General features: G+C 43.8%; 1 protein-coding gene across 1 annotated transcript; it reads left to right on the top strand.

The window, feature by feature from the left end:
• The first annotated feature begins 1270 nt into the window (after positions 1–1270).
• On the top strand, positions 1271–9838 carry LOC309347297 (tapasin-related protein-like). The gene is made up of 5 exons (XM_081871735.1): positions 1271–1511; positions 2792–3130; positions 5117–5401; positions 8014–8115; positions 9309–9838. Exons 1-5 carry the CDS (start codon positions 1442–1444, stop codon positions 9410–9412), a joined length of 900 nt encoding a protein of 299 aa, XP_081727861.1. The 5' UTR covers positions 1271–1441; the 3' UTR covers positions 9413–9838.
• Positions 9839–12993: the final 3155 nt, after the last annotated feature.

Here is a 12993-nt window from a genome sequence, read left to right as displayed (position 1 = left end):
CTCTGTGGGGCAACTGATGTGTATGGGAGAAAATATAAATTTGTTTTCAAGCTCCCGATAACCAGCAGATACGTAAGAATCGATAAGGAGCAGCAGTGGCCTATTGTCTTATTTTAGGCATGGCTCATTTTTGGCCAGATATTTAGCATCCCCACCCAGTTAGAATTTTTCAAGGGAGGAGGCTCCAGAGGACACAGAGATATGGTCTGTTTGGACTTCCAACACCACCCAAGATAACATTCTGTGCTGAGAATTCTGCGGACTTTGGATCCAGGATAAGATGTGGAGAACGATAGAGGGACTATAAAGGAAAGAGTTATGCACTAAAGGGCAAATTTCTGTATGGAGGGGTCTGTAGAAAAGAAGCCCACCCATTGTGGTATAGTAGAAAAAATACCTGATATGCAGAACTAAATGGAACTAAAAGAGGATCCCACCCTGTCCCTAGCCACAAATATGGCTTCATCTTATAGCTTTTAGAAATCATAGAGTGTGATCATAGAGCAGGGACGGCACATCCATGAGGTGGACAGAGGTAGCTGCCTCAGGCAGCAGAATCTAATGAGTGGCCACCATGGATGCTTTCTTTGCCACTGGGGAAACAAGGAGAACCGGTGGTGGTGGCAGCTTCTGGGTTCGTGTGAGATATCATGAGAGCACTGTGAAATCTCATGAGATCTCACTGGAACCTGGAAGTCGTAGTGCAACTCCAATAAGTGAAGCTTTGACGATGGCGACCCTTTCCTGTTTCACCTCAGGTGGCAAAGCAAGATGAGTCACCCCTGCCCACCAGGTTTTAGTGTCTTAAATCTGAACATTTTAAATAAAAATGTAAATAGTGAAAAATAGCCTCCACAAATGCATTATATTAGGGGAAATGGCTTGCAGAAAATGTGTACATTGGTCAAATTTCCACATAAAATGTGTTTATTGGGAGAAAGCCTCGCTAAAATGCTAATGAATTTCCACAAATATTTTCCTTATTTGCAAATTGCTCCTAACTGGAGAACTGGGGGGGGAAATATGACCTTAGGAGGAATTGAATTTTCACAATGATTAAATATATATTTTAAAAATTACTGCAAACTGTAGAGAACTGAATTTTAATTGGGAGGAAAATGAGAAACTGAGAGAATCAAAATTCATAGATCCTTCAACCCCTATTTCCAAGGATGGTTTCTGAAGTTGGTTTGTATAGAACAAGTTACGGGATGAGCTTCTTCTGGTGGGCCAGCCTTTTTTATAAGAATCCCACAGGGGTTCTCAACCTTAAGAGAACAGCACAGACGGTCCAAGAATGAGAAGCTTATTTTGCTTCACAGCCTTGACCTGAAAAGGAACTGTTGAGCTTTGTATCATGTGATTCTTCAGAATCTCGTTGCTTCTCTGAGGGGGGAACCTCTGTCTTTTCTGAACTGCAAAGCTGAGCAGCCACAAAACAATGAAGCTGAAACAGGTTTATCTCCTGCTGGGAATTCCCTTCCTGCTCTGTATCTCAAGCCTTCCCACAGGTGAGTCTGAGGGATGATGGGAAAATCCTATGCCTGCTTTGATGTAGGATATCCCTAAACAGAGATGCTATAAACTTAGTATTGGGCATGGAAGGAGCCCAAGTCTTTTGAATTCAGTCGCTTGCTCCGAGAAGGAACCTATGTCTAGCAGATTTATTGCAAAATGAACAAAACTTGAGATTCCTCAAAACACATTTTTATTCTTCTGTTGACGACCATAGCTTAGGAATTCCATACTAGCAAATGAATTTCAATCCAGATTTTGCATTTGCAAGATGAGTTCCACAGGCTTCCCCACTTGCAACCTTTTAGCCAGAATGTTCTTGTTTCCTATGAATATGGTTCTCCAGCTCTGCAGACATGTGTGTATATAAGAAGAAGAAGAAGAAGAGTTTGGATTTGATATCCCGCCTTTCACTCCCTTTAAGGAGTCTCAAAGCGGCTAACATTCTCCTTTCCCTTCCTCCCCCACAACAAACACTCTGTGAGGTGAGTGGGGCTGAGAGACTTCAAGGAAGTGTGACTGGCCCAAGGTCACCCAGCAGCTGCATGTGGAGGAGCGGAGACGGGAACCCGGTTCCCCAGATTACAAGACTACCGCTCTCAACCACTACACCACACTGGCTCTCACTGGCTATATATGTTATCATTTACTGCAGTTTCCATTGCTTCCTTCCTTTCTTTATATATATATAATTTTTATTGAATTTTCTCTTTTACAATTTAAAATACACATTTTACATCCTTAAGATATCAGTGACTTCCATTCTTCTCTTTCCATGGTTCATTTTACATATCATAAATCCCTACATATTTTACAAAAACTATGCCATTCAGTATTCCATTATTACATCCATCAAAACTTGTTTACAATGTTGAATTTATCTTAATGCTGCCAGCGTTTTCAGCTGTACACAGTTATTTCCCATATATTAAATAAACATTTTCCAATCTTCTCTAAAGTATGTTCTTCTTGTTCTCTTATTCTATATGTTAAGTCTGCGAGTTGTGCATATTCTGTCAACTTAAGTTGCCATTCTTCTTTTGTTGGGACCTCGCTCGTTTTCCAGTTTTGGTCTAACAAAACACAAGCCACAATAGTAGCAAACATAAATAACCTTTTTTAACACCTGGGAATTTCAGTCTGAATTATCCCCAACAGAAAGGACTCTGGGGTTTGTTTGTTTTTTGGTGGCGGGGAAGTACTTTTAAACATTTTTTTCAATTCATTACAGATCGTTTCCCAATACTCTTTTACCCTTTCCATTGCCTCCTTTCAGCCTTCTGCGCCCATTACTCGGTGGTCCAGTTTCCAGCAGAGGTCACTGCCATCGTGGGAGACAACGTCACCCTGAAATGTGCCTTCTCCATCCAGACTGGGAAGCCCACTTCAGCCAAGGGGGGCATGTCCTGGTTGAAAGGCCCAAGGACGGCAGAATCTGTGGTGGTCCCAGGACCCCGCTTCAGCCTGTCTTATCCAGACACCTTCCTCGGCCCAGGAGAGGGACTGCTGGTCATCACCAATGTCTCCTTGGAGGATGCTGGGAGCTACACTTGCCAAGTGATGGTGTTGGGTGAAGAGGAGATGTGTGGCAATGGGGTCAAGCTCCATGTTTATGGTAAGATAGGCCAGCGACAGGTAGGGCATTGTTGGGCATTGAGCCTTTCTCCTTCAGAAAATGCTCATAGAATCATAGAATAGTAAGGGACGAACCCCCCTGCAATGCAAGAATCTCTGTGTCCCTCTGCATCTCTATACTTCAACCAAGGTTCTTTGGTCAGGGTGTCTGGATGGCAGGAATAGCCAATGCTGCAACCTCTGGATGTTGTTGAACTACAACTTCCATAACCCCTGGCTGTTGCGCATGTTGGCTTGGGGACTGGTGGGAGATGGACTACAGCAACATCCCCTGCTTGAGGGTCTCACAGCACACGATTGTGCTTGCCAAGCTAAATAACACTCATAAAGAATACATGGCCTTCCATGGGGGTACGGAAGCAGTCCCCCCTTCCTGTTGAAACATCATCCCCAATTTTCCATATTTCATGGGGGAGAGAGAGAGAGCATGAGAGAGACAGAAAGAAAGAGAAGGTGTTTAGCATTTGCAGAACCTGAGATATGAACTCAAATGTGCAGACACAATTCTTTTCACTTTTTTGTGAGAAACCAGCCCTCTCCACTCTGTTCACTGTTTTAATTTGCCTCTCTCCCCCGGGGGGGGGGGGGATCCTCCGGATGCTCTTGAAACAATTCCTGTCTTAATTATATACACATATATGACTATTTATTTATCAATGAAATAAACAACTTTCTGACTTTTAGAAGACATCCGAAGGCAGCCCTGTTTAGGGAAGTTTTTAATGTTTGATGTTTTATTGTATTTTTAGTATTCTGTTGGGAGCCGCCCAGAGTGGCTGAGGAAACCCAGCCAGATGGGCAGGGTATTAATAATAATAATAATAAATTATTATTATTATTATTATTATTATTATTAATAATAATAATAATAATAATAATAATAGTTGTTGTTGTTGTTGTTGTTATTATTATTATTAAAATAAAAATATACTGTTATTTACAACAAAAATGCATAAAAACACACAGTAAAAACATATTAAAAAGTTAAAACCACACCTCAATTAACCCTTGTAGAAGGATGTATTCTTAGTTGCCTGCATAGGCCTGGCAGAATAGACAAGTTTTCAGCAGATGTTAAACACTTGGCACAAAAGGCGCCTGCTGAATCCCTGTCAGCAAAGTATCACACTGTACACAGGACTGGGTCTATTTCTTGTTATTATCAAGTGAGCCTCGCCAACAAGGAGATCAACCAGCTATGTCCTGCTGATGATCTCAGGGACTGAGCTGGGCTATAAAGGTTCAGGAGATCCCTTAGGTACCCCGGACCTAATTTGTGCAGGCAGAGCTCTGCAAATTAATTTCAACCTGGCTCAATGGTAGATGGGCAGCCAGTGAAGCTGTTTTAACAGTGGTGTGCTGTCTTCCTGGCCAGGTACCTCCTTCATCACGACCACATTATAAACCACATTATAAACACGACCACATTATAAACAAGGGCTGTGATGAAACAATCATTGCCCTCTTAAAGTTCTTTCTTCCAGCCTTGATGCCACGGAATGCCCTTTGCTGGGGTTCACGCTCCGTTCCAAAAATCCTCTTTTTGCATCTCATTGTTCCTGGGCACGGAGAGGAAAAGTCATCCACTCTCCAAGCTGCTTCTGAATACAGTACAGTGGTACCTCGCAAGACAAATGCCTCGCAAGACGAAAAACGCGCAAGACGAAAGAGTTTTCAATTTTTTGAGTCGTCCCACAAGACGAATTTCCCTATGGGCTTGCTTCGCAAGACGAAACGTCTTGCGAGTTCTTGTGAGTTTGTTTCCTTTCTCTTAAAGCCGCTAATAGCCGCTAAGCCGCTAATAGCCATGCTTCGCAAGACGAAAAAACCGCAAGACAAAGAGACTCGTGGAACGGATTAATTTCGTCTTGCGAGGCACCACTGTAGTTGTTGCTAGAAACTGCTGGAGCTGAGAGTGTTCTTGTGCTGCTGGCAACTGCCTTCCTTCTCTCTTTGCCTCCCGCAGCTCGCCCCACCCAGCCGATCGTTTTCCTGCAACTCCAGACTGAGCCTGAATCCAAATGGACCCTCGTTTGCAGAACGGGAGGCTTCTACCCTGCTCCGGTGCGGCTCACGTGGTATCATTCTGGACTCCAGCTGAATTCCTCCCAGCAGGATTGTACAGATCCCACCGGCTTCTCCCAGGCTTCTAGCTTCTTAGGTTTGCCTGATCCTGACCAGAGGGCGAGCTACACTTGCAGCGTGGAGCACCCATCAGTGTCCGAGCCGATAAGCGTTCAGTACTCTTATGGTGAGTGGGTAAGGAGCAGCCGGAATTCCTCAGAGCACTTCTGTCCCCTTGTGGTCGTTTGAGGATGTACGGAAGGTTCGGAGCTCACTTGCCTTGGAGAAAAGGATGTTAGGGACTGTGGTTCTTCTCAAGCAGTTACACCAGTGCCAGATTTACGTGTAAGCTAAACAAGCCATAGCTTAGGGCCCCACTCTCTTGGGGGCCCCCAAAAAAATTAAAGGAAAAAAACCTGGGTGTACATTTCCAAAATATAAGATAAAAAACAAATAAAATAAAACCTACATACAGCAACAGTGTTTTGTGTTGTGTAGGCGCCTATGATGTAAGTAATCCCCGCCTGCTAGCCTGCTCCCTAAAATATCACTGGTTTGCTCATTTCTATATATAGGGTGCCTACATTCTGCATGGACTGTTATGTGCAAATATCTTTAGATACCTATTAGGTCCATAAATTACCATATAGCATATATTCAACACTAAAAACAGCAACAATTTGTTGTGGACAAAGGACAGCTGGGCATATAAAGGGCCCCATTACCTTCAGTAGCTTAGGGTCTCATCAAACCTAAATCTGGCCCTGAGTTACAACCAGTGTTAATTTTCTAGAAAAAGAGGCTCCAGGGCTCACCATTCGTTCTCTTAGCATGGCAATGGCGCCCACCTGAGAGGTACCGCAGCTGAGCTCCTGTGAGCTGTGACTGAAGAAAAGCCCCGGTTACCCCGATTAAAATAAGCTTGCAAAAGCTCTAACTCATGTTCTCCACAAAAAAGTTGTGTTTTTTTTTAACAGTTCCAGTTCTGAAAACTGTTTTTATTAGCAAACTGTATTTGGTGCAATAGCCTTAAAATCCATCACCACAGCACTTTTCAAAGATCAAATTAATAAATAAAATGTTTAAAAGAAAGAATACATGCGGCAATGAAAACAGGAGGAATAATGACACATGTGCCAGCTCATCTGGCAAACTCACTTGTCCAGAAGTTAAACCTAGCATAAAAGTGCCAAGAATCAGAATCCTCGACTTTATCGTCAAGGATGAGTTGGCAACCTCAAACTCAAGGGCCAAATTCAGCCCTTCAGCCCTATCTGGAACTCAGGGCACACTCCTTTTCACTAGTCCTGCTTTGTGAATCGCCTGAAGTGATTTTGCCAGGCTTGAACTGGCATAATGCTGTTCGCTGGCCTGGGTGGTGTGTGCTGGTATAAACATGGTATAAAAGAAAGTGTCCCACCTTTTACTCTACTGATGTTTGCCCCTGGCTCTGCCCAACACTAGAATGTGGCCCTGGGAAGGTTGCCTATGAGGCAATGTGGCCCTCAAGATGTTCCCTATCTCTGTTATGGACTATTACAGGGATTTTCATTGTACCATTATTTGGTAACCACTTCTCCCTGTGATGCATCGCTTTATCATTAATTTGCCTTCCCTTGGGGAAAGGGGCATTTAAAGTTGCAACTCCAAATTGCTTTCCATTGTTTGTTGTTGTTTAGTCATTTAGTCATGTCCGATTCTTCGTGACCCCATGGACCAGAGCACGCCAGGCACTCCTGTCTTCCACTGCCTCCTGCAGTTTGGTCAAACTCATGCTGGTAGCTTCGAGAACACTGCCCAACCATCTCGTCCTCTGTCATCCCCTTCTCCTTGTGCCCTCAATCTTTCACAACATCAGAGTCTTTTCCAGGGAGTCTTCTCTTCACATGAGGTGGCCAAAGTCTTGGAGCCTCAGCTTCAGGATCTGTCCTTCCAGTGAGCACTCAAGGCTGATTTCCTTCAGAATGGATAGGTTTGATCTTGCGGTCCATGGGACTCTCAATTGTCTTGTCCAGCGCCATAATTCAAAAGCATCAATTCTTCGGCGATCAGCCTTCTTTATGGTCCAGCTCTCACTTCCATACATCACTACTGGGAAAACCATAGCTTCAACTATACGAACCTTTGTTGCTTTCTTTCTTTTTTTAAAAAAAATATTTTTTATTGAGTTTATGAAATACAGAAAAAAAAAGACAGAAAAGTAGAAAGCAGATAACAGAAATAGAATAGAAAAATTTCATATTTCCATATTCCTTTTTTCAGCAAATCTAACGGACTTCCCCACATCTACCGGACCCTGCATTCTTTATATTATAAAACATCAGCAATTTGTTAACTTGTTTCACAGCTTATTGTATCTTCCATTTTATCGTGTTACCAATTTTCAAAGTGTTATATCCCAGTTCCCATATGTTTTGAATTAACCACAATAAAGTTATTTCATAATTCCACCTCCAACTTCTTGTTACCTTAGTCTTCATTTCATTAATTACGGTTGCTGAAGCTAGCATTTCCTAAAAAGTGCAATTTCTTAACATTCATACAGCTTATAATGTTTTTGCAAATAGTCCTTAAATTTTTTCCAGTCCTCCTCCATTGTTTCTTCTCCCAAGTCTCGGATTCTGCCAGTCATTTCAGCCAGTTCCATGTAGTCCATCAACTGCGTCTGCCATTCCTCCAGCGTGGGTAGATCTTGTGTCTTCCCGGACCTTTGTTGCTTTCCATTATTCAGAGGCAAATCCTACATCCAGAACACACAAATAGTTTCTACTCTAACCAATCATACTCTCCTCCTTCCAGAACCACAGACTCAGTTCTCTTCCCCTTCCTTAGTGATTGAAGTTCTGAACCTGCTGAAGATTGGGGTAATCTTTGGCATCACCATCGCCTTTCTTGCACCAGGTACGTGACAACCCCCTCTCCTTTCTTGCACCAGATCTCCCAGCATGCACTCAGCTTAGGTCTATCTGGTGATCTGGTTTTCCTTTGACAGCATGACTGCTCTCCTTGTTGGGTTTTCTTCTTTATTTCCCTTAGTATACTGCATTGACACAATTATCTCCAGCTGTGATTCCTTCTACCTTCCTGAACAGTTCTGGTGGGCAATCCTGCTCCATCAGGAATCACACACATTAAACAGAATGAGGTAGGTTCAACACCTCTATGGGGCTGGGGTGTCCAGTGCCCTTCATATTTGTTGGCATGGGGCCAGGCCCTCTCAATGTTGAGGGGACCCAGCATGCAACACACCCATGTGCTGTTACATGTGACACACATTGAGCATCGCAGCTTCAGCTCCTAGCTCCTCCTCCAGAGGATACAACATCATGACATATGTTACGTGCATGATGTCACATACATGCAACACACATAACGTCATGCACGTTCAACGCTCGACGGGCCTCCTCAGTCACCTCAGCAACCTGGCACCTCTGGAATGAGGTCACAAATACATAGCTAGACTTGAGGACGTCACTAGGGCAAGTGAAGGCAACTGAGAAGTGAGGGGGGTCACAATTAACTAGCAAACCTTTCACAGCACATGCATGGAGGGAAATTGGCAAGGAGGGGAGATGGCTTTCAGCAATGCCCACATACTGTATTTTTTGCTCTATAGGACACACTTTTTCCCTTCTAAAAAGTAAGGGGAAATGTGTGTGGATCTTATGGAGCGAATGCAGACTGCGTGGCTAAGCCCAAAGCCAGAACAGGGAAATGGAGCGCTGCACAGCGCTCCGTCTCTCTGTTCTAGCTTGGGGATGGCTGCACAAAGCCTCCGCAGGGCAGCAGGGTGAAGGCACCCCGCTGCCCTGCGGAGGCTTCACAGGCTGTCCTCGAAGCCAGAACAGCAAGAGGCTATCCCAAAAGCCAGATCTCTCTTGCTGTTCTGGCTTCTGGGGTTCAGAATTTTTTTCTTCTTGTTTCCTCCCCCCCCCCCAAACTAGGTGCGTCTTATCATCCACTGCATCCTATAGAGCGAAAAATACGGTAGTTTGCAGAAAGCATTTTTTTTCTTGGTGCTTTTGGCTCAGTTCTAAAGCACATATGGGTACTTGCTCCCCTGACCATATATTGTCTTTGTTTCTCTTCCACAGGGTGCATAGATTGTTGCAAAAAGCATTCGAGAAGATCTGTGGTAGGTCAGGCTACAGAACTGCAACATCAAGTCCTAGGATCTGACATCAAGGGGTACTTCTAAGGGCAGAGGCAGATATTGTTTTTATAGAAGAATCAGGCCAGTTTGGAAGGACCTCCTCGGCATTCCAGATAAGCATACCTATTCATTTCCAGGGCTGAAGTCAGTGTGGATGAGAGATTTATAGCTCTGCATATTTGTAGCAAAACCCAGCTGTGGACAGCACCTATTGGCTAGTGCCAGTCATGTTGCCAAGGCACTTCTCTGTGTACCTGCTGGAGAAGATTTGCAGCTGTGTTTACAATGTTTTCATTTAAACGTATAAGGACTGGTGAATATATAGGTGGTGGCTTTTTTAAAAAAAAAAGTAGACTGTCCAATTGCAGCATGGGTGGAAGGCATGGGTGGAAGAATTCAACTCACCAGAATGTAAATTAGCTATGTGTCTTCACATGCAGATGAATAAATCTCTGTGGTTTCTCTTTCAAATATGACTTCTGGTTTCATTCAGTTTTATGTTGCCTTCACCCAATTTTGTTCAGATGAGGACTTTAAGAAAACAAATTCCCAAGCTGATGTGGAAAGGTGTAGAAGTGACTTTTGTAGGGATACTGCCAGGTAGTATCCCAACAACTTTAAGACTAGGAAAAACTTGAGGGAGCTGAAATTGCCAGATCAGTCCATCTCTGTCTAAAGGAGTCTTTCCCTACCTAAGAGACAGTAGAAATTAATAAAGGATATTCAAAACAATATAGAGCAGAATAATATGGATCCAGCTACTTCAAAACACATAAACTTTATTAGGAAGAGTGCTATTGATGTGGTTGTTTGTCTTTCCTGGGAACTAGATTATATTTACACAATCCGTTTTGGACACTTAGTTTGGAGGGGGTGGGAAGGCACGTTCAGAGACGCAGCGCTGAATTGCTCAACCTGACATTGAATCCTAAAGAGGTACACAAACATTTTCCAGAGAAGTCGCTGTTTAGCTCTGGTTTCATTAATGAGCTGCTAGAGAAACAAATAGTCTGCTTAACAAGAAACCTTCAGGAACTGCGATCGCTTTAGGTTCAAAGAACCTGTGACCCAAGTTTAATTGCACATGGTGCTCATGCGCTGCGTCTTCCAGCAGTCCTTCTCTGGGAACCACTTTCTCTTCTACTGTCATACACAAGTCCCCCCACCCCCACCCATATAGTTCTTGAGAGTGATGGGACACCATCCATTGCTCCCAGGGGGACTAGTTAAATTGCCATCAAATTGTGCAATAGCAAGCAGCCCTGTCCATTAGTTGCTCAGGGCTGTGAGTGACTAATGGACCATTAAAAAAAAAATCTGAAAGAACAGAAATCTCTTTTAGGGAAAGAAAGGAGCAGAGGAAAAGATGCAGTCCTGAAACTACTTTGTAGACTCTAAAAATAATAATAACATAAGCCCCATTTGCATTATTAAAGGTAAAGGTAAATGTACCCCTGACCGTTAGGTCCAGGCGTGGACGACTCTGGGGTTGTGTGCTCATCTCACTCTATAGGCCAAGGGAGCCAGCGTTTGTCCACAGACAGCTTCCGGGTCATGTGGCCAGCATGACTAAGCCGCTTCTGACAAAACCAGAGCAGCGCACAGAAAAGCCGTTTACCTTCCTTCCAGAGCAGTACCTACTTATCTACTTGCACTTTGACATGCTTTCAAACTGCTAGGTTGGCAGGAGCTGGGACCGAGCAACAGGAGCTCACCCCGTCATGGGGATTTGAACCGCCGACCTTCTGATCGGCAAGCCCTAGGCTCTGTGGTTTAGACCACAGTGCCACCCGTGTCCCATTTGCACTATTACACCTCTTTAAACAGTCATGGCTTCTCCCCGAAAATCTTGTGAACTGTAGTTTAAGACCGAGGGTTCTTGAGAGACATCTGATCTCCTCACTTAGCTACAATTCCCAGGGTTCTCTGGGAAGAGAGATTGATAAACCACTCTGGAAAACTGTAGCTCTGTGAGGGGAAGAGAGGTCTCATTACAACTCTCAGCAGCTTTAAGTTCCTAGGATTCTTTGGGGAGGGGGAGCTATGACTGTTTAAAGTGATATCATAATGCTGCAAATGTATTGTGTGGATCTGGTGTTGCCCATGGCTTTTAAAGGCTGATAGAAATGAGATGTACTTAGTCCTATCGCTGTGTAGAACATGAGCAGAACAGACTTGAATGGGTCTGTCCGTCCCTCATGCCATCATCTGCCAGCAATGCCCTTTGCCGTTCTTTGTTGGACTAGCAGAATAAATGGGCACATGTCAGATTTGGCAATGCTCAGAAAGCTTTTCAGCCTCACTGGGCAGTCTGCTGCAGACTTTAACAGTGGATCTTCCAAGGAAAACTGCAGTGTGTGAAGCTGCTAAGTTCCAAACCATCAGGAAATTAAATTAATCACATGTGGCTTGATTTGAGATTGCGAGTTTATCTCTTATGTTAGATAATCAGCTGGCCAGTGCCAGTGTGTTTGCGTTATCATCCACACTGCCTAGTATTTGACAAAGTGGGCTTGACTCCACAAACGTTTGTGCCATAATAAATAAGTCAGTGAATAAATAATGTGCCATAAGTCTCTCCGGGCGGAATCCAAACATTAGTCATCTGCAGAATAATTTATGGACATGACTAGGTTCAGCCATTTCAATGGGTTTACTCTTAGTGAAACAGAGTTGGATGCAACCTTTTGCTGTTGGGATTCCCTTGTTAAGGTTCACTGCAACATTCTTCTTTTTACATAATTATCCCAGTCCTTTATATATTTCATTATCCTCTGGCTTCACTCTTCTCTATTCCCACCCCAAAACTAATTTAGGATTATTATTATTCATGCATCTGATGATATTGAACCCTATGCCATAATACAGTTGTCACAGCTCAAGCCTAACCAGGCCTACTCAGAAGTAAGTCCTGTTGAATGCAGTGGTGCTTACTCCCAGGTAACTGGGGTTAGGGCTGCTACCTTCATCATTAGGATGCCTTATTTAAAGTCTCCCTTATTTTGCTGCGGACCAAAATTGGCCACCCCTTTGAAAAGTAATGTTGTGTTTTCATTCTTTCCCCAGTATTGCTGCTTGACTCCAAGTAATGCTGCTTGACTCCAACTTCCATTGGCTAGCTCTGAGAGGGGAAGAGGGATGATGGGAGTTGTAGTCCAACTACACCCAGAGAGCCACAGGTCCTCAATTTCTGTTTAAAACATCCCTCTTGTCATTTCCTTCCAGGATGGTTTGCCCATCCCTCATCTTATTAATAGGAGGAGGAAAGGACATTCCTGGAAGTTTTCACATTCCCATATTTTTCCCACCCTCGTTGCTTTCCCTTCTTTCACCGGGGTTCTTCTTCAATCAGTGATTGCTGCCCTGACCACCAGAGCTAAAAATATTCTTATCCAGCCCAGGCTCCTGCTTAACATCTCTCCTCCTGACAGCTGTTGGGAATGTGGCAGAGCATGCAAACTAGCCAGCCTAAGTGGGTTTCCTCTTTCATGTTTATTCTTAAGGGTTGGTGCCATGGCTGTCCAGATGTTACACAGGTTCACCAGCCCCGGTTTATGCCAGACTCTTCTGTACATTACGCAAGCAACCTTGCAATGAAGATCCTGATGAGAGTCACTGTTACAATG

This window comes from Podarcis erhardii, assembly GCF_964252035.2.
Source record: "Podarcis erhardii genome assembly, chromosome: 7".
Lineage (NCBI taxonomy): Eukaryota > Metazoa > Chordata > Lepidosauria > Squamata > Lacertidae > Podarcis > Podarcis erhardii.
This window is presented reverse-complemented; position numbering and strand designations above follow the sequence as displayed.